Below are 24121 nucleotides of genomic sequence, written 5' to 3' on the forward strand. Positions count from 1 at the left end.
AATTCCAGACAGGTAATATGATCATTAATCGCTCTGCAGTTAATGTTTGTTCTGTGGTACAGGCTTGAGGCTATCACATTTGCAACTGAAAAATTCATGTGGTCTTTAAAATTGTGTGTTTTTTTTTCTTATAAATCTTCCTGTAGATTATATCATATGTTGTCTAGAAATCACACCATTTGCTTTGATCTGTGATTTTTTACATGTAAATTGCTTGTATGTCTTTTGCATTGTGACATAAATTACCTTACTCCATTGCGTATCTAAAAGAAGGGTGCAACCAGTTTGTTCCCAAATTATGGGATCCGTGTCGTACCCTAGCCAGTTAGGAAAACAAAGAGTTACAGTGATTGTGACTTTTCCTCCCCACCTTCTTTGATTGCAGATTGCCTGGCTCCAGCTTTGAGCAGGATGGCAAAGGTGAAATGAGAGAAGCCTGGTCTGTGTTGAGGGGAGAGCAGTATGCTCTTCTGGGTTACATTTAAGTTTTGGGTTATATTTAATAAATGAGGTTCATCTATGATTTTGTTATTAGGTTTGTTGAAAGGTGTTTGTCAAGGCATCATGATACGGGCTATCAGCTCTGGGCGGGTTTCTGTGTACAGCATACCAACTCCATACCACTCTGAGCAGACTGCTGGGCAGGTAAGAGTTATCAGCTATGCTTTAAAACAGAAACATGTTCTGTTAGTTCTATGTTCTTCATATATGTAATTGCTCATAACTGAAGTGATAGTTATTTCCCTCCCCATTTATAATTTGAAATGACAATTGCAAGGTGACCCAGAAATATGTGGGTTTCATGTGTGACATAACTGATAATGTGAAAGGCATGATCTTAATTTAAATCTCTCTTAAAAACTAAAAGAGCAAACACACCAAAAAAAAAAAAAAAAAAAAAAAAAAAAAGGAGAGATACAGTGGCTCTTCTTGTAGAGCTCTTCTAACTGATGTGTGTCTATCTTTAGGAAAATCCATATATTCCCTACTACCTGTCCTACCAAGAGGGCTTGCGTCAGAAATATCATTTTTTCAAATGGAAGAGGCTGTGTTTCTGGAGAAGATGGTTTCTGGGAATACTGCCTTTGGTTTCTTTAATGGTTACAGTAATTGTGCTAGTCCTGCACTACTCATTCTGTAAGTGTTACTGCCTAGCATAGTGTGAATGGGATGGGTGTTTTGCACTGTGTGAATAGTTAGTGTAAAAAGCTCTGCTCTAAATAGCTAGACATTTAATGTGCGTGTAATTACTGACTTTCCTTTCTCCTTAACATCTTCACAAACGGAACAAAATGCACAATAATAGTGGTTGATAGTTGCACAAGATTAATGATGGTATATGTTTTATTCCTAATTGTTTGTCTCTGTTTCTGAATACCATCATGATAATTGCTATCATTTCTTCTAAGAACCTATAGGAATTAACCGTCTAACTTCACTTTTTCAAAACAGAATGGATAACTGATTTTTATACGGTTCTTCCCAAATCTCAACTTATAGACATTAAAATCGTCTCTCTCCAGGAGGATTGCACTGTAAAATATGGAAGTTTAACAATTAGAGTTTTATTAGTAAATGCTTATCTGAAAGCTTTGCAGGAGATGCTTTTATCTGAACCTATACCTCATTCTTCTTCTCTCTGTTATTCTACCGGTGGAACTGTCTCAGCACTCTTGTTGTTAGTATTTGTTTCTCTTAAGAACTAATGCCTGTTGATGCTAGGACAAATACATTTTTCTGCAAGCTTCTTGTTCTGGAGTCTTTTCCATAACGTTATTAGATGTGGTAATTTTTGATGCTTTTTTCTCAGCTCCAGCTTTCTCTTTTATATATATTGGTGGAAGTGTAGAAATTCCTAATCTGACTTACACAAATGATCTCAGTGATCCAAAATCACAGAAATTCCTCCTGCAAGCAGAAGTAATCCAAAATTACGTAAGTTCCTATATAAGTATAGTAATTATTTAAAAATATTTGTTACAGAATCAAATTGAGATTGAGGAGAAGATTCCAGTTTGAGACACGTTTTTTTTCCTTTCAAAGTATATAAATTTAAAATAAACAAGTGGCTTGGAGGCGTACCATGTTAGGAATGCAGATAGACAGAGATATCTGTCCCTCGTGGTAAAAAAAAAAAAAAAAAAAAAAAAAAAAGTGTCTGAGAGGTTTAAGGTTATGGATGAATTATTCTTAAACAAGCCTAGGAGTCTGTTTTGTTTTGGTATAGTTGAACGCTTTTCCTTGCTACTTACTTTCTCTTTGATCTGTTATTTATTTATTATAGCTTGAATTTGATTCATGACCTTTTATTTTGTTTTCCTTTATTCCCACAACAATGCTTGCTTTCTAAAAGTTCTCATGCAGGTTTGTATTTTTTAGATCAATATTGTTTCTATGGTACTTGCAAACAGAAGGCTTAAACACAAAGCAGTTCTCTGTTAGCCTGTATTTTCCAAAAGGGCTAATTGAGTGTCTCAGAGCTGCTTTGTGCATAGCCAATACAAGTTTTCATGTCCAGATTGCATGACAGAAATTTGCCACAAATTTTAGATAACTATGTAAACTCTTAAAAAAAAAAAAAAAAAAAAAAAAAAAAAAAAAAAGCTGTATTTATAAATGCTTCTTTTCCATGGGTAATTATCAAGGGTTTTCTCAATGTTCTTGTAAATGCGATGGCTTATTTTTTAATGGAAAATGAATGCACATTTATGATCATTATTTGACACATTTTGTGAAAATTACTAATGGTGTCTGTCATATGTAGGGTGTTTGTTAAGGGAAGAAATAAGATAAATACTTTTTAACATAACAGATTATATTAACAGTAAAACATAACACTTCACATTTTTTTTAATATATATATTTTGAATTGTCAGTTTGCAGAATCCTATGAGTATTCCACCTTGGGAAAGTACTACTTGAAATCTGTAGTGGCTACATTCAGGTAGGTAGGTTTACATATGAGATACTTAATTATGTTACTCTAGTCTTTTTGGTTGATTTTAAATGAGTTATTTTGGGATAATATGCAGATCTTTATATCAGGGAATGAAAGACACATAATAAAGATGTGAACTAAGCTAACAGTGTGATTCATGATCTCTGTAGAAATGGTGAGTGAAATGGAGCCACCCATAAACAATTAACCTACTGTTTTTTGAAATCATAGTTCGGCATGTTGTATTTTTTTTTTTTCCTCTGCTACTTATTTTGGTTTTGTCTATTTAAATGAAGTTCCTTTTTAACCCCTCCAAACAAAATTTAAATGTGCAATTGTGGGCAGGGCACTCTATTTAAGCTCCTGCTGAGAAATGCAAATACATTGAGCAGATGTATTGCTGTCCCAAGTCTCTGAAAAAATCACTAAAAACTTCTGAAAGGTCAGTCCGTAAGCCATTTTGGAAGGAGGTTTGTGATGAACAGTCTCTTGGAATCACTGGAACATTACTTTGCGTTTGTACTTATGCAGATAATTTATTTTAACATGAATTGTGTGCAGTGTTGTATCAAAGTATGGGCATAAAATTATATTGTTGTATAGTGTGTAGCCTCAGTTAAAATATATCAAGAAAAATGCATCTAGAACAATATGACCTTTTAATTATACAGCAGGGATGAAAACATCAAATTCCATATAATTATTTCAAGGATTTTCTGCTAGGTGTAGTTGTCAGTCTCTGTGTTACTGTTTAAGCAGTATATTTTCCAAGAATTTCTAATGTATTTAAAAAAAAATTAAAAAATGTTGAATGAGAGAGCTTTTTGCCACCATGTGAAGCTGCAGCCCTTGGCAGTTACAACTGACTATATAAACTATGCAAGCCAAAATGCAGACTAGTGGAAAGCATGTCCAAAATACTAATTACAGGGTATTTATGATTATTTATTTTTTTTGCCCCACACACAGTGAAGGAGAGTATGGACTTCGAGCTTACTACTGGAATACATTCTGGGCACCACAAGATATTGTGATTCTCTTAAAAAGTTAATCCCATTGGAACAAAAAGAAATCAGTAGTAAACAAATCCCTCACATGTTCAGTACTTCTGGGGAGAAAGATTTTGATCTTGTTACAATGGAGCTTTTTGGTAACAATGTACTTGTCATTTAATATCTATTCTGCCTATTTTGCTTTCTTCAGTTTGTGTCTTGGCGTGTGTAGCTGACAGTTGTTAAATTTCAGTTTCAGATTCCACAGAATATGATGTGATGCTAAAATCAGGTAATTATTTTTCAGTTCAAAGCAGAATTGCTTTGGGGGAAAACATATATCCAGTAAAAGGAAAAAGACATTTTCCCAATTATTCTTATATGGGTGTAGGGCCTATGAAACAAACCAGAGGTAAGGATCTCCCTGGCCTATTTTTGCACTAAATAAGGGCTGGTTTGAAAAATGTCTCCCAGCTTTTAATCTGATGTGCTAACTAGAGTGGTTGACGTGTGAGTAGTCCTCACTGAATTGCAGTGAGCTGTGGCTCCTTGGCATTTTCAAAAAGCTACTGCATAAAATTATACAAAATTTATTTACCTTATGACTAGATATTTTTTTTTAATCATATTTAGTGTTCAGTCAAATACTGGAGAACTTTAGTTAGCTTTGCCTGAATTTTCTATACCAAACAAGCCTCAAGATTAGCTTCCTATACTTAGTGTTTGCATTGCATGAAGATGGACGAAGAAATGTCAAAGGAAGCAGTAGATTTCCATCAGAGATAATAGCAGTTGCAGCCAGGTCCCCTTCTCCTTGTTGCATGTGTGATGAACCAGTGTGTGTTGTGAAGCATTGTGCTTCCTTGCTGGGAGCAGGGAAGCAGCCTGGAAGGGAAAGGGGTAGATTTGTGGAAGTAAGTGACGAAGAGATTAGAATAGTCAAGAAGTGCAGGTAGGTGATTGTTGCCACCTCTTCTGAAACTTTTGCCAATAACTTATCTTTCAAACTTACAGTTTTTCAGACACTAATCTAGATTCTTTTGTGTAGTGGTATCCTTTGACCTGTATGCCAAAGGCCAGGTAACAACAGAACTCTAACTCTGATGAATCCCAAGAAGTCTTTTATCAATGGAGGTTGCGTGTTCCTTCTAACTATGTGGTGAGACTGGTAGTTACCACTTTGCATGGTGTCGCTCCAGAGAACTGTGCATCACACCACTTATCTGCATATGATTTCCTTCTTCCTCTGCAGAACAAGATCATTGCAAGGTATGGTAGTACAGGACAAAGATGTTTTTGGAGTTGTACAGAAAATCTCTGAAACTGCAGAGTTTTAAATTGATATTAAACAGGCTGCCAAAATGTAAAACCCTCCAATTAGATCTTAATTAAAAATCTTGAATAAGGTAATGAAAAGATCTTCCATATTATCCACCCCCACTGATTTATAACTCCTTTTTTTTTTTTTTTGCATTCTATTTTTTCAGTGTTTGATTTCATACAATTATTGATACAGAGATAAAGGCTTTAATTTTTTATAGTACTGTATTCTGTTACTTAGAAAATATGTCCAGTCACAGGCAAACCTCTGTTGAAAACAGGCTTTTATCTAGAGAGGACTTCCTCCCCAAAGTCCCTTTGTAGTCCACTTGCATAAATGATATCAGATGATCTTGAAACAGCTCTTGGGACTAAATGTTAATAGGTTGAAAAGTTTTTGGAGCTTGTTATCTGTTGCATAGGTGCTGCACAACACTTCTACCCTGAGCACTTGTAGCCTTTTCAGCACTACCCACTTCTCAGTACTATTGCTGCTACTGAAGTAACCTAATCCAGCACTGATTTCTGATTCTTCTTTAGGTCTGAAAAACATAGGGTCCCTGTTAGGCAAGAATATCTGTGATGCTTAGCCTGAGTGGACTCAGCCTTTATGTGATGAAACTCTAGCATTTCATGTAGTATCAATGAAGTGGAAGAATGAAAGCAAAGTGGTAGACAGGGGAACACTTCTGAAACACAGATGACCAAATCAGTGTTGTTTTGCCCAGCTTCTCAGCAAAGATGACAGGAATGTGAGTTGTTTTTTTGTTTGTTTTCTTTCTTTCATTTCATTTCTTTTTTTTTTTTTTTTTTCTTTTTTTTTAAATGCAATCTTTGTAATCCAGGTGGTTGTGGATCTGGGGCCTGGTCGCCTCCTGTTATACATTAACTTCATCAAGAAATGTAATGTTGCTTACCTTCTCACTGGACAAAAGAGAAGAAAGGACATACTAAAAGCTCACTTTCAGGCAATCCCTAAAGTCAGTAAGTGACTAAGTATAAACAAATGTCTTACGTAAGCAGATTTATTCCTCATTACCTCAAAAAAAAAAAAAAAAAAAAAAAGCTGATATTGCCCGAATGTGTCTTATATCTGGGGGAGTGAGTGTTGGTGTATAAATCAGGCAATTGTGATTCTGACCCACTTAAAATAAATGTCTGAGAACTGAACAAGGAATAGAGAATATCATAGAATCACTGAATATCCGAAGCTGGAAGGGACCCACATGGATCATCAAGCCCCAGGCCACACTGGACCACCCAAAAATCAGACCCTTTATCTGAGAGCATTGTGCAAACACTTGTTGAGCTCCGGCAGGCTCGGTGCCCTGACCACAGCCCTGGGGATTCTGTCCCAGTGCCTGACCACCCTCTGGGTGCAGAACCTTTTTCTGACTCCCAGACTGACCCTTCCCTCGGGTCCTGTCGCTGTCCCCAGAGAGCAGAGCTCAGCGCCTGCCCCTCCGCTCCCCTCGTGAGGGAGCTGCAGACTGCCATGAGGCCTCCCTTCAGCCTGCTCTGCTCTGGGCTGAACAAACCCAGTGACCTCAGCTGCTCCTCATACATCTTGTCCTCTAATCTTTGACCATCTTTGTAGCCCTCCTTTGGACACTGTCTCATAGTTTTCTGTGCTTCTTATACTGTCGTGCCCCATACTGCACATGGTACTTGAGATGAGTACCCAAACCAGTAAAGAGCAGAGTTGGGCAATCACTTAATCACTTTTCTTGATCAGCTAGCGATGCTGTGCCTGGTGAACCCCAGGATATGGTTGGCCCTTTTGGCTGCCAAGGCATGCTGTTAACTTACATTCAACTTGCTGACAACCAGAGTGCCCAGATCTCTTTGCACTGGACTGCTCTCCAGCCTCTAGTCCCCCAGTCTGTATGTGTATCCAAGGTTGCCTTATCCCAGGGGCAGAATCCAGCACTTGCTCGTTAAACTTCATACAGTTGATGATTGCCTGTCCCTCTAATCTGTCAAGACCTCTCTGCAAGGCCTCTCTACCCTTGAGGGAGTTGACAACTCTTCCTAATTTAGTATCATCTGCAAACTGACTTAGTATGCATATTCTTTGGTATCGAAGATTTTTCTTCTTCCTGATTGCTACCCAAGTCATCTTTCCCAGAGATTACTCACACTACATAGATAATGCTGTTGTCCATGAGTAACAGAATCAGAGTAGGCAACCAGATAACACTACAGGCACTTTGTCTAGACAAACGCCCCAGTGGCAGAGTAGCACTACTACCAGTTTTGTTAACTGCTCCCCAGCTCAGGGGAAGTGTGTTGATGAAAAATTGAAAATGAGAGCAAAGACTTCTAATATTAATCTTTGATCCTTTTCTGAAAGCACTTTTCAATGTAGTTGACTGTATAATAAAAGTGGATCCAAGTCCCAAGAAATACATTCCAAACCTATGGAGTACTATGAATTTTTCAGATGTTTTGGGTGATTAGTAAAATATTTTGGATAAGCCCTAATGCTTTATGGGAGATAGAAAAGATTCACAAGAGAAAGTTAACCCATGGTTATTTGGTACAGTCCAAATGAAAGTTTTTGACATTTAAGAAGTCGTTTATTTATTTTTTTTAATGTGGAACAAATCATAGAGGATACCATATCTGTAAGCTTCTGAGGAGGTTATCCATTTGAACTTATGCTTCTGTGGGTGTTGTTTAATCAAACACTCTTCCTATGGGCATTGAAAATTAGAAATACTTTGTTCTGAAGATGTGTGCTCAGAATTATGTAACACCCAGTCTGTGCATCAAAATTATGGTACTTTAAAAAATTTCTTCAGTTTCACTAACATACATGTTTGCATTCCTTTGTTAGCTAAAGGAAAAGCAAAAACAGTAGGGAATGGATATCTAGGAGAATTTTTGGTAGAAACTGAAACCTCAGAGATATTGCTCAGAAGTGGTATGCATTTTCAGACAGAGAAATGACACATTCAAACTTCCTGGTTTACATGAAGATAATCAGAGTTTTCACTCATTGAATGCTTTTTAATTTCTAAAAATGTCCACGGAAAGGTCAGAAGGAAACTAGAAGCAGGGGGAGGGATGTTCTATTGTGTACGCATTTGATTCATTCTTCCATTTCATGTCAAAGAATATTTTCTTAAAACTCCAGTCAGAGGTGTTCTGTACATGTTCTCAATTGAAATTTGATTTAAAAAAAAAAAAAAAGTCAGATGAGGAAGCTGGAAATTACATGATTCTCAGTTAATAGAGGCAAGAACTGAGCTTAATTACATGATTCTCAGTTAATAGAGGCAAGAACTGAGCTTAATTACATGATTCTCAGTTAATAGAGGCAAGAACGGAGTTTAATCATGTTACAAGTCATTATTCCAACTCTGCATAGAGAAGGATCCTAGCAGGTGAAGTGGGCTCACAAGTTTAGCCCATTTGAGCTAACTGTGTTTGTTGTTGATGTATTTCTCTCCCAGTGTGTGGTGGTCATTACATATCCTGGAATGGAACTTTGAGCTCTCCTTATTTCCCGAGTTACTACCCTCCAAATATTGACTGCAGCTGGATCATACGAGTAAGTGATGGGAGATTTTCTGAGTTGTGGTGACTTACCTCATGTGATATAGACATAAAACTGGCTGAAATGTTCTTTGACGTGGGTGAAATGAAGGGAGAGCATGCTAAGACCACTGCACCTGACTTATTCTAGTACACCCTGTTTTTTCTTTCTTAATGTACATGTACCATCTATGGGAGAGAGAAATTTCCAGCTTCCAAAAGGTTGTGTTACTAGTGACAGATGCAAAATGGTGGATAGGATGACAATTCCTAACAGCCAGAGTAAATGGCTAATAGTCTGTGCTTTGCTTCTATATTAGGAAAAGAAATTATGAGACATGATTTACATGACCTTATAATACACAATACACTATTTCCCTGAATTATGTAGAATCAGGACCTTCTTAATTATTTTATTTGACCTACTGGAACCACATGATAATGCAAACATAGCGTGAACCTCAAGATATAGTACTTCATTTTGGCTGCAGGAAGGTTTTATCTGGCATGTTCTGGCCAAAGGTTGGCCTAAAAATCTTTCTATATATATGTTTAAATTAGAAAGTTTTTGGTTCCTCAAAGGTGCTGAAGTGCATCATAAAGAAGAAAAAAAGGCAATATTTTCTATTTGATAATAAGTAAACCAGATTTACTATCTCAGAAGCTTAGGCCTTTTATGGTTTGTGGTTGTGTATGTTGGGATACATGTCCTTTGATTTTTAGGCACCATTGCCAGCCTACAAGCTCTCCTTAAAAATCCTTGTAATACAAATTCAAGAGAAGTCGCCAGGGTCCAGTAAATGTGACAAAGACTGGTTAGAAATTGAAGGAGTTAGGTGAGTAAATACACTATTTTCTGACATATTAATGTGTTCTTTAATGTTCTATGCAACATGAAACACCTTAAGGAAAAAACATCAGTGTAGAACGATACATTTCAAGAAATAAAGGCATACTTTCATTGAATTACAGTAGAATAATATTCTTAAACCTGCCTTAGTACTAAGCATTTGTCTTTAAGTTAATTTAAGCATCCTGCTTTTCCTGCAATGGTAAATATTTACTTTGCTGTGCTGCTTGAGAGCAACCACATAGAAAACTGTGGGATTTTATACAGCTGCAGTGAAACTGTGAATTTCCTGGATATGATACTGATGTGGGTGAAGAGCTTTTGTTATCTGAAATTTCATTTTCTTTGCAAGTTACTCTTTACAGATTGTAACTGTTTTCAGTAAATAAAGCAAATTAGGAGGGGGATTGGGGGTGTTGAGGAGGGAGAAGGGGGAATATTCGGAGTGATTTGTCTCTTGGAAGGAATGTACTGAAATAGCAACAGCTTTTGGGTTTGGTTGTATGATATCATTGCTGGATTTGTAACCTCTGGAATTTGCTAACCTAAATGGGAAAACTGAAGGCAAGCATGCTAAGAAATGGTTGGTATTTATAAGGTAGATTCTGATGCTGATTATCTTGCTGTCCCAGGAAAGCTGTGGGTATGGTGGGTTGGAATGGAGTGGACAGCATTTGCAAATAGGCTTTATAATATTTCTGTTGCACTGAAAAGTTTTTAACACTTAAACCACCACCCCCAAAAACAAACCAACAAACAAACAAAAAAACAATGACAACAAAAACTTATCTTTACTACTTTTTTGGCATTTGTACCCTTCAGCAGTAGAAGTAACTGGGTGGTAATGGTCATTTTGCTTAGAAATTCATTGTTCTCTCTTTTGCCTGTCAGATACTGTAAAGATAATTCAGAAGACATCAGAAACAAAGAATATGGCTATTCTGTTGCAATCAACTTCCATTCTGATGAGCTGGTCACCCATAAAGGGTTTTATATTGAATATAAAGCCTTCAGTCACACAGACCGTAAGTGAATAAGCATGCACTTGGATTCTTAAGGAGCTTTGACAGACAAACAACACACAAGAACTCCATGTGCCTTTTTTTCCTTAATTTATTTTCCAAGAGGAATGCTTGAAGTGTTATTGTGCATTTTATTGAACAACTAGATGTAGAAAGTTGGGTACATTATGCTTTTAGTTTCTAACTATTCACAAAATTTCTGTAAAATGGAAAGTGGAAATGCAATTTTTTTACTTTCTGTAGAACTAGTTATTTGGTATTTTACCAACACCTTAAAATAGCCAAGCTGCAAATAGTATGGCAGAGAGACTCTAAGCACAACTATTTTGCCAACGTGAGTGTTTTTTTTCTTTTTTGAGACATCCAGAGGGTGAAACAGGGATTTTAAGAAGATGGAAACATTTACTTGTGTTTTTAATTAGACAAGACATATATGCAGTATATTCTTTGTAAATGCTTATTTTTTAATAATTTCTAGATACATGCTTTCTCTTTGTATCTAAACAGACCAACTTCCTTTTCCCAGTTAACCTCTAGGGAGCTAAATTCACTGTGACTTCAAAAGATCTGATTGTGAAACCTTGGATCCTCGGGTTGCTTTTACCAAGTGCACTTCTGTTTGTTGTTGTCTTAGAAGTATTTATGTCTGAAATACATTTTTTTCTTGCATCTCATCAGAAATAAGGGCAGAGTGACTCCTGCTTTGAGCTAGTGCTGGCTCAATAGTGTGCATTTTCCTCCTGCCAGCATCATGTGCTAGGCAGTGAACAGGATTAAATGACTTCAGGTTGGAATTGATTAGATAAATAGATAAATGTGGGACAAATGTATTTTGTCCTTCAAACTGATTTAGCTGTTAATTTGCGTTCAGTGCTAGAGGGGAAAACATTTAAGTCTCCTTGACCTGGAGAGAAGCAGGAACTTTTTGTATGCTTATTCTTCTACAGATATTTGTGTATCTGCGTGTAGAAGCCAAATCCTAAGACTTTTTTTTTGTGTGTGTGTGTGTGTGATAAGTCTGAAGAAGTGGAAGAGAACAAACATTTCTGATATATTGCTGAGAAACACCTTTGTCTAGATATTAATAGTTAGCTTAAGTGAAAGTGAAAGAATTTCTAGTTGAAAGGCTGTTTCATAATGAAATTTCTAGGCCTGAAAAGTGTTTCATAAAACATTTACATCAAAAAATTCGGAGTGTAGCGGGACAGAGATGAATTGGTAAAACATTTTTACATTAGGAAACTTGTGATGCTAAGCTTACTTGTGTCTTTTTTCGTTATATCTTTCTGTGTCAAATGTATTATATTAAAAAAAAAAAAAAAAAAAAAAGTGAAAAAACACAGATGCTTGCTATCAACTGTAATATGTACCTCTGCTGCATCACTTTCAACCCTCAAAGTTGATCTTAATTTATGGAAGTAAATGTGAATTTAATTTTCTACATCCATTTAATAAATATTGATCCATTTAATTCAGACAGCTTAATAAAAATCTTTGACAGATTATGCCAAGTGACATAGCACTTAGTTTTTTAACTTTCAGTTGAGTTTGTAAATGAATTAGCCTTGTTATTTAATAGCCATTTTAACATTTCTTCATGACACAGTCCTGCCTTAATGAATTTAGTCTGTGACAACATGTTAGTGCCATTAATTTCTTGTTTTTTTAGCTTGTCTTTGACAATTTAGATGTACAGATGGAATGTGCACTTCTTCAGGCAATCAGTCTGATGGTTGGAAAGGCTGTTCAGATGGTAGTGATTAATTATTGGCAGGGCAATTATTTCTCATTTGTGTCCTGTAATCAGTTTGTTGTAGGATATTTGGAAAGACTGAAGTCTATAAAATACTGGCGGCTATCTTTAAGGTGACATGAAGGATACAGGTGAAAATTGAAAGGTCTGGAGGAGAGGCCATGTCATGCATCCCTATAAAGAGTGGGAGAACAGGAAAAAATGTGGATTTTTTCACAGTCTTCACAAGTTAAGCTTTAAAAAAAAAAAAAAAAAAAAGGAAACAAAGCAACAAGTAGTTGAAATAAACTACTTGTAAGTATTGAAAAAATGTATCAAATTGTTAAGAGCAATCATGATGGAGTTTTTGATTTTGTTTTTGATCTATGCCATGAGAAATATAGAAGAAGTTGTACTTTAACAATGTATTATGTCAGAAACTTAGGGGAACCAAGGTGAAAGCAAACTACAGAAAACTGTTTTCAGAGTGTGATTGCCAGTGGTTCATTGCCAAAATGGATATTTTCTTATATTGTTATTTTGACAGTATCTGTTACTGGACAGCTCATAATCTCTGATAGTGATCTATATGATGGGCAGATGATTACAAAATAAAAAAAATGCCACACAGTGGGAAGAGGGACAGATTTTTAAATGTATCTGATGAACTGGAGAATATGTAGAGAAAATTATATTAAATTCAAAAAAGTATAGGTTTGAAAATAGGTAATTAAATATTTAGGTGGCTCAAAATCTGTCTTGAGACTCAAAATCATACAGCTGTTTTTCTTTTTTCTTTTTTTTCTTTAAAACAAACAAAAACCAAAAAGCATCACACTAGGATGTAAGACAGAAGTTTTAAGAGATCTTCCCAGCTGCCTGTGGGAAGGCCTTAGCTAGAGTACTATATCCAAATTGCACATCAAAGAAGATGGGAAGCAATGAAGAGGTTCCAGAAAGAGTTACTAGAAGGTAATCCAGTGTTAGAGAGCAGAGCACAGCACAAGTTAAATAATGCAGTGAATCTTCCCATCCCTTGAAGCTATCAAGAAGGTAGATTTATGTCTGACAGAGATGGCACAGTAACATCAAGCTGACCTGTAGCAGGGAAGGTAGCACTAGCCAGATATGAGAGATAGAAAGAATTTACAGACCTTTCTTCTTCAGGTTGTGAGCCAGAACAGTTGAACTGTGGTGATGAGAACTGTAAGCATCAGTACAAGATCTGTGAAGGTGATGATAGCTGTGGGGAGGACAGTGATGAGAACTGCTGTAAGTATATATTTTTAGTTATTGTTTGAGAGATGGTGCAAGGCAGAAGCAGGGATATGCTCATTTTCTTTTTTTTTTTCACAGATAAACTGTATCTTTAAGTCTGTGAATCTTCCAGTAGACATGCTGATTAGAAATAGAGTTGAATTCTCTGTGTGTAAGAAACAAAGCCAAGCTTTTTTTTTTTTCCTTCTAAGAAGTACTTTTGTAGTAAATGTCCATTAACTTGCTGGAAAAGACTTTAAGCAGCTATTGCTAATTTTGATGGCCAGCCTATACCATCTTCTTCCTCCTACAACAGAAAATACATTTTTTTTAAAGGGCTCCCCCTTCCTTTTTGTGGGTTCTACTTGTCTGAATAAGTATACAGTACAAGTTTACGTGAATTCTTCAGATTTTTCTGTCCATAGTTAAGAAAAGTTTGGAGAAGTGCAAGGAAAGCAAACAGCATCTCCAAATGCCTATCAATAATAGAATTAAATACACAAAATTGAGAAGCTATTTTTCTAACTTAATGAAATAATTTACCTTTAGCTACTCTCTGCTGTGGTTTAACTACTAAGTATTCCCTGCTCTGTTTTTGCAGCAGGACTGATTCATGCTGCTGTCACAAGTGGTTGTCGCTGTTTAATACAAATGATATGCTCAGCCTCCTGATAAGGACCTATGACTGAAGTAAAAACCTGTTCTATTTTGATATTTCTTCAAATACTGATCCCTGTGCAAATGAAACATAAGGTGTAACCACACAGATCCACTGGGGTTATAAATGAATCCTTAGAGATGTCCTCTGACTTACAAACTCAATGACTAAATGTAATAACAGTATTGTTATCTAAGAATCCTGCTCAATACTATCTAATTTGCAAAACAACTTCAATTCTCTTCTGATGTGATCTTAGTGTTACAGTCATCCTACTTCACAGTGCCTTTTCATAGAATGTGAATGGAAATGATTCTGCATTATTACTGAATTTAGTAGTTCTGTGTATTTTGTCATAGCACTAAGTGCAAGTTTCATAATAACGAAAATGTAACATGCAGAGTATAACTAGATTTTGGGATAGTTTAGACAAATTCATGAAGCTAAATCCAGGATAACAAAGATTTATTTGGATGACATAACCACAGCTTGATGGTGATCCTGTTAAAATAGCAATTTTTCCCCCAACTACTGCCGGATCAGTAACAAATAATGTAAGGGAGAGAAACATAAATTTGGGGAATTCTGCCCTTTTTTTGCCATGTGCGTGTTCTTTATGCCACTGTTAATGACATTGCTGGTACTACTAATGCCTCCCTAAGGACTTGCTGCATTTTGCCTCTAATATTTGCCTTGCTTTGAATCTAAGGTCCATGAAGTAGCCAGCAGTATGTCCTTGTTTGCTGGAAAAATCCCTGCCACTGTGTAGAGGTCACTATAAACAACTGATAATAAGAATGATAGCAATGGATGCCCACTGCTGAGATCTGTCAGGATTCCTGCATAGTAAACTATGATAACTCTTAACCTAAATTTTCTCGGAGGAAGATATAAAGCTCTTCTATGATATGTGCTCAACTTTCTCTTAAAAACAGAGCTGACTTCTAGATGACATCTGCTACATAGATGTATAATTTGCAATGCCAGTACTGTTGGTGAAGATAAAACAGCAGATCTGATGAGCCTAGTTCACTCAGTTTAGAGTTAAATAAAATGGGAGTGAGGGCAGTTGAAGGCTCTGCTGTCTTTCCTCACAGATGGTGGAGATTTAAATTAGTGCAGTCGTTAATCTGAGTAGAAGATTCCCACTGTCCTAGTTGATACAGGGACCAGTTTACACCTGCACAGACTATGGCTTCAGGCACGTTGGAATGTGTGGCTTTGAACAACCTTCACAACAGATGAGTAGGTTGAATGTGCATGTTTTTATAATCACTTGAAATCATGGCTTTAAACATGTGACATTGTCTTCTCTCTCATTTCAGCCTACAAAAGTTGCTTCCCTTATACATACAAATGCCTTAATGGTAAATGCTTGTTGAAACCAAATCCTGAGTGTGATGGGAAAAGAGACTGTGCAGATGGATCTGATGAAATGAACTGTGGTGTGGTAACATTTGTTTGAAGATTAGTTAATGACATGGGAAACTAAGTAAGGAATTGATGCTATGGTCAAGTAAAAGTTGATAACATCAGACTTGAATTTAAAAAAAAATGCTGGTAACATCTGTATGAAAATGTCTGTCTTGAGTTTAAAACAGGAAGTACAAAATTCACTGATCCGTCTGTGATGACTTAATACAAGTGAATACACATTTACAATTTATTAAATTAGTAGGTCTTAGTGTTCATTTGAGCTGAATTAAATAGTTAAGGATCTGTGTAAGGAGAGAAGGAATAGAAGATCTTATTCAAGTAATGTTTTGGTAATAACCCAGTTTAGGATTTTCTTTCTGGGTTACTAACCTCCTAAGGGATCTGTAAGGGTGGATAGGCAATGTTTGGTGTATTCCTAATGTACCCATTGAGTGAAAATGGGCAAGTACCCTTACCTTTGTTCCAATTGCACACTAAGAAAATATGTTTTTGTTTTTGATTGGTTGGTTGTTTTTTATTTATTTTCTTTTTCAGTGGCTTTGGGGTATGTAGGTAAGTGCTTATGTATTAAGCATGACAAAGTAAAATGATCTTGCATTTTCCTTTACTAATTTATTCTCTTATTTCTATTAGCTTGTGGAAGACACCTGCTTAAGAAAAATAGGATTGTTGGAGGTGAAGATGCAAAACCTGGAAAGTGGCCCTGGCAAGCAAGTTTACAAATGGGAGCACATGGACATGTTTGTGGTGCATCTGTTATTTCCAAGAGGTGGCTTGTGTCTGCTGCCCATTGCTTCTTGGATTCTGATTCTGTAAGGTATGGAGTGGTTATGCTGTCATAGAGTTTTGCAATGAGAAGTTGGATAACCTCAAAATGTTGCATTCAAAAGTTTGCAGTAGGTATTCCAGGTGTATATAAATTGAGTCAGCATATAACTCTGTGACGTATCGGTACACGAACCCTTGACATATTATGCTGGCTTTGAAAGTCTCAAATATTGGAAGCAGTTATTTTGCTTCCATTGACAGTGAATCCTGCATGACAAAACACACTTTTGTTTTTGATTTAGGGTAAATGTTGTTGGTTTTTCTTTAGTTTTGTTTGTTTTTTCCTCCCCTTTTGAGTCTACGGCCTTTCTCTCACAAGAAAAGAACTATTTCTTGATAAGGAGCAAGTAAAGCTCACCAGTGTTCAGTTGAGGTAGTGTAAATTGAGAAGGCTTCTAAGTCATTTACGTTTCAAAATGCATAGAAAATCATGCATTTCAATTTCAGTGATTGAATGTGTTCTGGACATAAAAGGCAATTGCTGAGACTAAGATTGGATTCATGGCAGTATGCTGGACATCATTTACCATAAAGATTTTGTAGCCTTTGTCTAAGACAATCTTATACTCTAAATTATACAATATGTTTACACATACTCAAACAAGATCGAGATCATATTTTTGCTTGTCAAGCACATCACGGTTCTTTTGTTGCAATGTGTACATGTGATATGATTGCACATAAGTTTTTCAGTTGATGAAGAAAGCATCATATGCCTGTGCTTTACATTCAAGATAAAACAAATGCCCTCACGATAATACTTGTTACTAATCCGCTAGCACAAGTGTTGCATACAGTAGGGGAATGTGCATTAGTGCATTAATGGGAGAGGAACTACGCTGAATAAAGGTTGTTGATACATTGGAGACATAGCAATTCAGAGCGTGTTTCCATGAAATAGTCTAGCTTTTATTCAGCATAAAGGTGGTTGTACACAAAATTTTCCTGAGCTGTAAATGCATCCCAGTTATCCTTAAATGACTAGATGGTCTCTCTTTTCTCCAGAGGACAGAAACATGTATGTGTACAAGGACAAAAAAGCTATTTTTTTCCAGTTCTGTATGCCCTGGTGTAACATGATTTAACTTGAACTCTGGTATCTGAGGCCTAACAGCTTTGCTCTGTTGCAAAGTGTCAGCATGACTGTTAGAGAATTCTCAGAATAACTGACCATTTGTACTTTGAGTAGGGTTTTGATGCTTGTGCTTTGGACCATAAATATTTGAAGACTGCAGTGACATGCTGAAATAGAATATAGTTATGTTTGAATAGCCACTTTCAAGTTTAATTATCCAATCTGCACAAAGTAATTTAATGATTGAAACAGGCATGTTACTTAGCACAAGTATGACCAAGACCCTGAAGAACCATTGCTAATGTGAAATGGCCATGCGCGTTTGAGGCTTGTATGTCAGAACAGTTTACTTTGGTCTACTAAGACCAAGGTTTGACTTACGACCACTAGTGGTTCTTACTTGAAATAAGTGATACATCAACTCTAGTTGAAAGTTTAAATGCAGTAATGACAGAGTATCAAGAAACTTATTGCTAATTGCTCGATCTGGTTCTGCTTTGGCTAGCACATGTGGGCCAAGGTCAAGACAGGTGATCTACCCATGCATCTGTACCTCTGTATTTTTTTTAACCTGACTAAGATTTGACCTTTGTACTCCAACGGGGTTGGTTTCTGTGCCAACAGAAAACTATACAGTTGTGTTACAGAGTGAAACTGCATGGTTTACAACAACATAACATGTACCACTCTGTTTTCATTATCCCTGAATGAAAGCCAGCTTTGTAAGTATTGCAGAGTATATGGAATACTTTGCTTATGGTAAAGATGGGTGAAAAATCTGCATTGCATGGAACTGATCTTATAGCTCCAGGAGGTTGTTATTTTCAAAATAGAATTTTATACTGTCAGTTAATGTTTCAGGAGACACAGACTATATATAGTATGTCTATCCTCCTAAGTGGTATTCTACTCCAGTCACTGTTTTGATGAATCTCAACAAATACCAAACTGTATATAAAGCAGAGTGAACTGATGCTGCATTACTTTGCAATGGGCTGTTCTAAAAACACTCTCTTTACAGATACTCGGCTCCTTCAGGGTGGAGAGCATATATGGGCTTACACACTATTAATGAAAAAAGCAATCATGTAGCTATGAGATCAATCAAAAGGATTATTGTTCACCCACAGTATGACCAATCTATCTCAGACTATGATATAGCCCTGTTGGAGATGGAGATGCCTGTATTATTCAGCGAGCTGGTACAGCCTATTTGTTTACCAAGCACCTCTAGAGTATTTCTTTATGGAACTGTCTGCTATATAACTGGCTGGGGAGCCATAAAAGAAAATAGTATGTTCATTTCCTGGATATACTTCTTGCAAGCTTGGCTTAATTTTATACTCTAACAATGAAATATTTATTGTCCTAAGAGAAAAATGCCTGTGGTTAACTTAGGTTAATAAAAAGCTTTAAATTGTTCCTGTAGCTAGTCTGTAAATTCTGAATATTTGTATATTAGGTAATAACCCATACTCTGTAGGAGGCGGTCAAAGATGGTGTCACACATTGTTGAAAAGCACATGATCATAGATTAACAAACACAAGCCCCCTTTCATTCTCATGGTTCAATTTATCTGGTGAATAGGTTATAAGCAACCTTCAGGTCAGGAAAACAGGAACTTGAAACTGCAGAGGAGCAAGACCTTGTTTCTAAGACTGCGGTTGACAATATGGGGCCATGAACAGAAATAACTGCAAAAATAGTTTGTTTGTTTGTTTGTTTTTGTCTTAACTAAAGGTAATTTCACATATGCCACATGAAGAGTTCTGCCTGCACAGCTCAGAGCAGCATGCTGAAGCAGGGAGGCAGAAAAAAAGCAAGCAGAGTTGGAGGAGGGGTAGTGGGGGAGCATGCAAGATCTTGGCCCTATCTCAGCATCAAACTGGAGCCAGCTCTGAGACCTGGGCAGCACCTCCTAGACAGCTCCTCAGCATTGCAGTAGTCCCTAGTGTTGCATGGAGACCTAATCCTTCATTAATCCTCCATGTTTGATTAGAAGCCATCTATATGGTAATACTGGAAGCTGCTAATACTTTCATAATGTGAATTAAAAAAAATTAAATCTAAGATAACCACATAACAGCCTAATAAAGTGCAAAGATTTTTTCAAATGATGCCTTCTTGTACTGTAACAACATAATGCAGGTAACATTTAAATTCAACCTAAAAGTATTGGGGGGGGGGGGGGAACAAAATTTTTCTGATTTGCTTATTTGATTTCTATCCCACTCACAAATGAACAAACGAACCAAAAGCCAGTACTTTTGATCATCCAGGTATTAAATAGGTTATTTTCAGTGTTGGGCCAAAACACGACTGAGCATATGTAGTTAACAATGACACCCTATGACAATGCTACAGTACAGAATCAAACTTTTAGTATAAATTGTGGCTTACAGGCTCGATTTCCTCACCCCAACCCCTCAGCTTCATTCCTCAGCTCCTTACCTAGAAGTGAAAAGATAGAAAACGTAAATTTCATTTACTAGGACTTAAACCATGTTTGGAGCACACCCATAATGTAAATAACAAAGCTTTGAGCATAATTTGAGATGGCATTCAAAAGATACATTGTGTGGAATCTTGTATTATAATGTACATGGCTTTTTCTTTTTTATTACTTTCCAGCAGAAAAAGTTCATAAAAAAGGCTGAGGAAATGGAAAAGGTACAGTGGTGGTACATAGGGTTGTCTATGTCTAGAGTTGTCTACGTAGAAAGCAGTGTTCAAAATCTGAATGCAGACCACATTTGAAGGGAGAGGAATTAGTTTTCTGCTTCCAGTTGGGTAGATTTTGATTTTAGATCAATTCTCCTTTGTTTAGATAAGTGATCTCTGTGGTAGAGCTGCCATAACTTCTGCAACATTTCTATTTTTCTAGGTCATCTTGCCAGAACACTGCAGGAAGCTAGAGTGAGAATAATTAATCAAAGCATTTGCAACAAATTGTATGATGATCTCATTACGTCACGTATGCTGTGTGCTGGGAATCTTAATGGTGGCATTGATGCATGCCAGGTAACATGGGGCTTGGCAAGCAACTGCAAAGAAAGGTTTGCTTTCATTGGAAAACTGTTCAGAATTTAGGGATAGCATTTTGTTGCTTTTTTTTTTTTTTTTTTTTCCCCTTACTAGTAGAGTGAAATGTCTTGGATGTACAGATAATTTAATACAGTAATTAAAGGCTCTAGAAAATTAGAAAGGAAATTTGGTACAGATAATATCTGAATCTCTTAAGAAAGAGATTTCTTTGCAAGAAATACAAAACACATAGGTAAGATAAATTTGGTAAATGCAATTGCAATGCTGCCTCTTAGTTTCATATGCTCATTCATGTGTATAATGATGAGTTTTGATTACATCATGATCATGAGTTACATGACGTAGTTTATTTGCACGTGCACTCAGAAACTGCTCTTTGGACACACTTGAACTGTCTTGGCTCTGCCTTCTTTTTTCTTCCCATTTGTTAAACTAGTTATGCACTTTGTCATGATTTAAATGTTCTAAGATGAATATCCCCTTTCCAAATTACAATCATTCCAAATTACAATCATGGTCATTTTACCAGATACTATGTAAAGGGAGAAAAATGTTACTGATTATAGACTGTGGTAATTTGGTAGAAATTTTGTGTAACATATAAAGTTTAGTGCTTTACCGTAATGGGAAAATTTTTGCAAGATCATAGCTCTTAATGGATCAAACTTCTTTATACACAATGGGCTGTTTGTAGGATCCTCCTGTAGTCTGTAAATTCTAATTCAATGGAGTATTATTTTTGCTAGTTTTATGTGTGGTTTGTTTATAACCTTAGGCCTTGGAATTGTTCTGCTTAAAACATGTTGCAATATACCTAATACTTCTTGTTCCTCCAAAATAAATGTTGCTTAAAAAGTACTGTTCATTTTTTTAAATGGTCATTTTAACCAGTTTTGCTATATGCCATACTGGTCAATCCAGTTTTCATCAGAACATGTTTGTGCACAAGTATGCTGGCCCTCTGGACCTTTAACTCCTTAGTCTGGGTAGCATGTTTGATATTTTTCTTTCTGCCTCCAGTATATTTCCTGTGCAATGCTGGAGAATAATGATGTTGGCAGTTTAGGAAACCCTTTTACTACAGATCAAGCCTTGTAGGCATCCTTATTTCTTTATAGACATGTAACTTGTACAGTACATTCCCAGTTTATGTGAATTTTCCAAACAGCTTTCATCTTTAGATGATGTGATACTTCAGTGAGAAATAGTGTGTGTTCTTTTAGACTTAGTCATCTTATCACTCTAGGCTGGGTTTTCATGGTTCCTCTTTTCAGAATCCTTCCTCTTTCCACTGCATACAGTCCCTCAGTCTTTCGGAACCATCTGTGTAATTGGACAGAATGTTGGCCAGCCTCCTTTCTCAAATCACCTCAGGATCAGCCTCTTGGGATGATCAAAAATGCCAGTATGACAGCAGCCTGAGAGAGAGAATAACTGTTCTGGCTTTTTTTTTTATCAGTTTCGGTGATAAAAACACCACACTGGCTTTCTTTCTTCTGCCCTCTTCATGTTTTAGCTCCAACTGGGGGCACCAGACAAACCGCAGACTTGTGTATGGGTTTGCCTTGTATGCATGAAGAGAATCTGCAGAGATGAGCTGCATTTATAAGCTTTTAAAAGTGAACTGATCTATTCACTGAAGGCATGGACAGTTAAAACATAGGGCACAAATCACTTTTGAGCCCAAATGCATTTTGATCCTGTGAACTGATCTAAATAGGATTTTTTTTACTTTTCTACATTGCTGTACAGACCTGTATGTTCCCTTTGAGAAGCCAGTTCTTATTTGCATGTCCCTTCAGGTCTTTTTTCTTCTCCTTCTTCTATGAATGTAGCTGCAGTCTCGAATTTGAAGCTGCTAATACCTAAACGTGCCTTTCCATGGCATCTTTTTGCTGCCATTTAACCTCACAGAGAATTCTGCCTTCAGTCTGAACAGTTTATGGTCAAATGGTAGCAGCATTCCCCTTTTTCATCCCTGTCTTTACCTCTGCCCATTCAATTTGTGATCACTTGCTTTATGAATTCTGTAATGGGACATTAGCAATGAGCAATTTTTTACCTTCTTGCCTTTCTGTTGTATTAATTGGTGTGTTACTTATGTAACTTAAAACAAAATGAGTAAATTTGCTATTTTATCTGGGTGCGCTCTATATAATATACTCTATATATAGTATATATAGAGTATATAGTAGATGCCAATATTGAACTGTAATTTGAGAAAGAAGAGAGACAAGTATTTACTGTCCCTATGTAACTAACTTTTGCTATAGTGGTCTGTGTTTGGTGCTAATGGCTCAACACCCTTCATTTTAGGGAGACTCTGGAGGTCCCTTGGCCTGCACAGGAAAGGGAAATAGATGGTACCTTGCCGGCATTGTGAGCTGGGGTGAAGGATGTGCTCGGCGCAATCGTCCTGGTGTATACACTAAGGTGACAGCACTTTATGACTGGATTCGTCAGAATACAAACTGATGTGCGAAAGGAGAAAATGCAGATGATCTCCATTATGAAAGCTGATTCCTACAGTAGTCTGTCATGGACATGAAAATGCTGTTGGTTGTTTCATTGTGAAAGAATGCACTTTCTTAACACAGTAACTATCATTTGTTATTCATCCAGCAGGAATTGTTTGGATTCAGAGCAACTGCACATTCCTTATGGATTCATCTTCCTTATCCCCAGCAGCAAAGCCTTAAAAAATATATATAATAAAATAAAAATAAAAAATGGGTGGGGGGGTTAGAAACTGGAGGAGAAAAAAAATTTCTCCCCTCCTTCCATCTCTGAGATGCACATGTATCTCTCCTCCTATCTGTATATGTTGCTGCATAGACCTATGTGGATATATTTGGGATGTGGCCATGAATACTAACATTCACTTAGTGATGTTACAGGATTCTAAACATGAATAATTATTTCATGTTTCTTCAAAATACAATTAGTATAGTAAGAATAGTAGACAAATCTGAGATTAATTCATTCTGTAGTTATGCTGCATTACTGTTGTTTTCTGGACTGTAACTTTTAGGCTGTCTCCTGTGCTTCTACTAAAACCACCAAAAGTTTAGCTCACAAACATTAAGATAAAAAAAAAGGCAGTAAGAGCATAATTTATTTTATTGGCATAACATTTAAAGAAGAGGAAAGGAATACTGAATTCTAATGAAACAATAGGAAACTGCATGTCAAAATGCATTGAGAAATATGTTTCAATTAAGTTCCCAAGAAAAAATTCTACAAGACCTCACAAACTACCAGTTCCTTAGCAAAATGCCAGGGATTTAGAATACTGTCCATTCTTATCACTTTTATAGGCTTTATTAGATGTATTTGTGCATGTAGCTGATCAAGAGAATATTGTATGTTTGAGTTAATCGCCTTCTTTGATATTAGATTATGGTGAAATCACCAAAACCAGAATGA

At 36.5% G+C, this 24121-nt stretch overlaps 1 protein-coding gene across 1 annotated transcript; it reads left to right on the forward strand.

Annotated features, from left to right (window-relative positions):
• Positions 1-564: 564 nt before the first annotated feature.
• On the forward strand, positions 565-23170 carry LOC116500021 (suppressor of tumorigenicity 14 protein homolog). Its single transcript, XM_032204920.1, is given in 22 exon segments — positions 565-645; positions 969-1137; positions 1811-1935; positions 2877-2944; positions 3908-3966; positions 3969-4088; positions 4184-4222; positions 4979-5004; positions 5007-5046; positions 5049-5204; positions 6096-6131; positions 6134-6193; positions 6196-6234; positions 8709-8806; positions 9514-9626; positions 10532-10665; positions 13562-13666; positions 15635-15766; positions 16380-16563; positions 18671-18942; positions 20535-20671; positions 23012-23170. Coding segments are annotated over 22 exon segments (2352 nt in total).
• The last annotated feature ends 951 nt before the right edge of the window (positions 23171-24121 follow it).

Source organism: Aythya fuligula, chromosome 1 (assembly GCF_009819795.1).
Source record: "Aythya fuligula isolate bAytFul2 chromosome 1, bAytFul2.pri, whole genome shotgun sequence".
Lineage (NCBI taxonomy): Eukaryota > Metazoa > Chordata > Aves > Anseriformes > Anatidae > Aythya > Aythya fuligula.